This window comes from Hydra vulgaris, chromosome 12, assembly GCF_038396675.1.
Source record: "Hydra vulgaris chromosome 12, alternate assembly HydraT2T_AEP".
In the NCBI taxonomy this organism is placed as follows: domain Eukaryota; kingdom Metazoa; phylum Cnidaria; class Hydrozoa; order Anthoathecata; family Hydridae; genus Hydra; species Hydra vulgaris.
The window spans coordinates 48,975,421-48,979,719 of NC_088931.1; the positions used below are offsets into that span (position 1 = coordinate 48,975,421).

Genomic DNA, 4,299 nt, shown 5'->3' on the forward strand with positions numbered 1-4,299 from the left:
AAATTCACTTGTATCAATCTTGCTTTCAACATCTTCAGAAATATCAGCATAAAAATCTTCTGTTTTTATTTCGTATGCTAAAGATTCAGTATCTGTAAATAATAGTTTTTCTCGATCAGAATATTTATTCTTTATATAATCGTAATGAAATTCGTACTTATTTTTAAAATACACATGCCTAAGTAAATTGGTTTGTTATACATTAATTTGGTTCTCTTCATGTGAATCGCTATTTGATTAAAATTTAATAATTAAATTTTAATCAAATATCGTTCGACTCTCGAAGTTTGGTCTTGAAGCTAATTTAACAGCTTCATTTCTATCCGTCACTTATCTAACATCAACTCTATTCTCAATGTTCTCCATTGTTTTTCAAAACATTGAGTTGTTCATCAGTTTGAAAAAGTCTTTTTCAAAATCATTCGTTGCCTTGGTTCTTAGATTAGTATTTAGCTCAATGCATTCGCTTAACCAAGCGCTTTGTTCAAAACTTAGACCTCTATGAATTTTTGTGATTTTTAGACCTAATCTTTCATACAATTCAAGATTATCATAATAGATAACATAATTTTTCTTATTTTTTAAGTTGGGAATTAATTTTTCAACTTTATCAATATTTACTCTTTCAGGAGCAAGTGGGTAGTCATTATGATCATCATGCAGATGTTCAGGGTAATCTAAATCAACTTCTAATATACATGGAATCGATTTCCAGTTTTTCAACTCATCTTCATCCATCCATTTAAACCCATGTGTTGGAAGTGGCTTACTCATCGCCCATCCATATAGATTATTAGAGTCTAGATATTGGATGAATGTTGATTCTTTGCTTTTGTCACATGCGTCATCCATGTACTGATTATTAGATTATACTGATTCCAACTCTTATTCCTTTCTTTATCATTAGTATCATATCGTAATTGCTCAACAGTTCTAATTTTACTTTTGTTTTCTTCAATGCTGCATCCCAAGCTAATCCTGGTGATGTGTAATACCAAGCCGGATCTAATTTATAATTTTTCATGCAAACATCTCAAAAATTTTCACAAACATTTGCTAATAAAAGCACATCTGAAACGTAGTACAAGTCATGATAATCTTTAAATATTTTGCAAGTAAACTCCTTCCATACATTTTGTGCATGTGAGTAATCATCATCAAATATATCTTCATCGTTCAATTTAGAAAAGAACGATTCTTTTGTGGGTAATTGAGTTTCATTAAATTTATCAACAGAGTCTACCCAATCATAGGGATATACGCCTTTTTTTAGAAATAAACCTAATTTTTTCTTTAAATACAATTTTCTGATATTTTTACATTGCTCTTTTGATAAATTTTTTGATAAAGAATCTAAACTAGAAGGCATAAATCTATAACTGTCTAAGAAATGAATCTGACGCTTTATTTCAACACTCTTTCCATCTTTAACAAACTCTCCAACTTTAATCTCTCCTGATAATTTCTTGATAAATAAGTGAGAATCATAACCAGATAAATTATGAAATAGTACTGGGAAGAAATCTGGAATTTTAAGTTACAACTATTATGAGCAGCACCTCTATATTTTCCAGTAATGTGACAGTGATCACGTACTTTATCATTATCCAAATCTTTTCCGCAAATGTGACATTCAGTTGCTGCATCGAAATCCTTCTTATTTTCATGTGTATATACAATATTCTTTTTAAATTTAATGCTGTTACAAATTTTTAAGATATCTTCTTGTAATCTGTCAACAAATATTTGTGCAACATCATCCGTTTCATTACTTGCAGTAAATGAAACTGGATTGCTTTGGTAAAAACTTTCATCGAAACATTTAATGTAGTAGCAGAACGAACTTGGTATATGCTTTTGATACTGTTTAGTATAGGATTCATTAGGATTAGGTTCACAAGTACTGATAGATTTGATGAAACTTTCAAAGTCAGCATATACTACAAATGGTACTCTCATCGATCTATTGTGATTAGTAAACTGCATTGTCGATTTTGGTGGTGGAAGTTCAATACACACTGAATCATGTGTATTACAATACGATTTGTGTTTAGATAATGATTCTTCAGAATTAAGCCCAAGTAAGCAATTTCTACAATAGTGAATAGTACATTTTTTCTGGGATGTTTGTGAAGAAAGTAATTTGCTCAAACTTTTGTTTGAGCAGTAATGATTGGTTTCACTATTTGAGATTAATAATAAATCTATTAAATACTGACGATCATTATTCTTTGAAACACCTAAAGGATAAACTGAATTCTTGTATCCGTATATATTCACACTTAAATCTTTATTGTTATTCTCAAGTTGCGTAATTTGATTTAAAGATATTGGAAATTCTATTTTTTCCCAAATAATTTTATTAGATTGTATTATAAGCTCTTTATCAACTCTTTCAGGATTTTTATCTTTAGGATTTAATGCTCTTGTAACTCACTACTTAAAGCATTCATTATCTTCATTTTTTATATTAATGATTGCCTTTTTAGTTGCTAAATTTTTGTCAAGTGGAATGTAAGATTTAGCTTTAAGAGGATTATACTCTATAGTATTTATATCCATCTTTTTAACAGAAGTAAATCTCCAATTTGACCCTAGCTGTTGAAATGATGATAAATTTTCTAAAATTCTCAACTTTGCTGTTTCATAAAACTCATTTAAATCTGTTGTTTCTAATACAACAGTACTCTTCATTGTAAATGGAACAGTTGTGGTTATAGTTTCTCCTGTTTTAATATCAGTACGCTCCATTTCACAAGCGAGAACTATATAAACCTTCAATTTTCTATTTTCTTTAAGTATTTTAATTGCACTTTTTTTTAGCAGCATTCATAAAAGAGCATCATATCCTTTTATTCCATTAACTGAAAACTGATTTGTTACATTCTTAACAGCTGATTGTGATAATTTAAATTCTATCGGATTTTTAATTTCAAATTTTTGATAGAAATTTAAAACTGTAGATTTTAATTCATCAACCTTTTTATTCACAACCTTTTTAATTGGTTCTGGAACATATGATACAATCCAATCTGCAAGAGAATTGATCTTTTTATTTATTTCTTTTCTAATTTGTGTAACAGGCTGAAAAGGTGTTGGAGCTAAAACTGTTGATGATATATCTGGAATAGGCTCATCAAGTAGATACTCCGTATCCATCTGTTGGACTGATGTAGATTGCGTTTGTGTGCGCTCAACAGGTGTGCGAGCTAACGCTCTTATGAGATCATCTTTTCTCATTCTAGAATAACATTTAATATTTCGCTCTTTAGCGATTTGTTTTAATTCTTTTACCGTTTTATTTTCCATTTTTATATGTGTAAGATTTTTTTTATAGAAAAAATTTCTTTATATCATTTTTCAAAATAATTTTTCTTGTCAATACTTTATATGTAAAGTTTCGTATGAAATTTAAATGCATCCCTATCCTCCATAAGAATTAATAAGTAATATTTCGATAATTTGCAATCTACTGCTCTTTCGTAATTGTCAATGTTCTATATATAAAAGGTGACGGAGTTAAAATTTCTGAAGATGTTATTTCTGGAACAGCCTCATCTAGTAGATACTCTGTATCCATGTAAATTCTTTGAATTTTTAGATACTCTATATCCATTTTTTATATGAAAAGATTTTATTTTTTTAATTTTTCAGAATTTAATATTTCAATAGCATTAAAAGATAAATTATTCTAATTTAATTTCATGAATAGCGTTACTTAATAAATTTTTAATTGAATTTCAATTATAAATTCCACATTTTTCTCGCTTTTATCTCAATCTCATTTTCTAGTTCTTTAAGGAATAATTTAATAGCTTTTTCTCTTCCATATATTCTAATTAATAATTCTAGATAATAAGGAGTAATGAAAAAATCTTTCAATTCAAGCAAATATTTATTTGCTTCTTTTATTTTGTTATAATCATATGTGAAGATATTTGGATTATATGATAACCAATTCGAATCTACTTTATTAATATTATTTATTAATATTTCAATCGCATTTGGATTTTCAGATAAATATTTCCAATCAACTTTATCCAAATTCGTTTTTAATATTTCAATCGCATTTGGATTTCTAGATAAAACATCCCAATCTACTTTATCTAAATTATCTTTCAACAATTCAATCGCATTTGGATTATATGATAACCAATGCCAATTTACTTTATCTAAATTATTTTTTAATAGTTTAATAGGATTTGGATTATATGATAACCAATGCCAATTTACTTTATCTAGATTAGCTTCTAATATTTCAATCGCATTTGGATTCAAAGATAAAACATCCCAATCTAC

At 27.7% G+C, this 4,299-nt stretch overlaps 1 protein-coding gene across 1 annotated transcript; it reads right to left on the reverse strand.

Moving 5' to 3' along the window:
• Positions 1–1,033: 1,033 nt before the first annotated feature.
• Positions 1,034–2,751, reverse strand: LOC136088173 (uncharacterized). The gene is made up of 3 exons (XM_065811848.1): positions 2,441–2,751; positions 1,597–2,392; positions 1,034–1,465 (listed from the first exon to the last, which is right to left on the reverse strand). Exons 1-3 carry the CDS (start codon positions 2,749–2,751, stop codon positions 1,034–1,036), a joined length of 1,539 nt encoding a protein of 512 aa, XP_065667920.1.
• Between the last annotated feature and the right edge of the window lie 1,548 nt (positions 2,752–4,299).

Bases quoted from the DNA above. Each gene is read 5' to 3' on its own strand.
- LOC136088173 (XM_065811848.1), bottom strand. From the start codon at position 2,751: ATGGAGCGTACTGATATTAAAACAGGAGAAACTATAACCACAACTGTT. The intron at 2,393-2,440 runs GTAGTGAGTTAC...AAATCCTGAAAG, and splicing joins GAAGATAATGAATGCTTTAA to AGTTGATAAAGAGCTTATAA. The intron at 1,466-1,596 runs GTACGTGATCAC...TTATTTATCAAG, and splicing joins AAGATTTGGATAATGATAAA to AAATTATCAGGAGAGATTAA.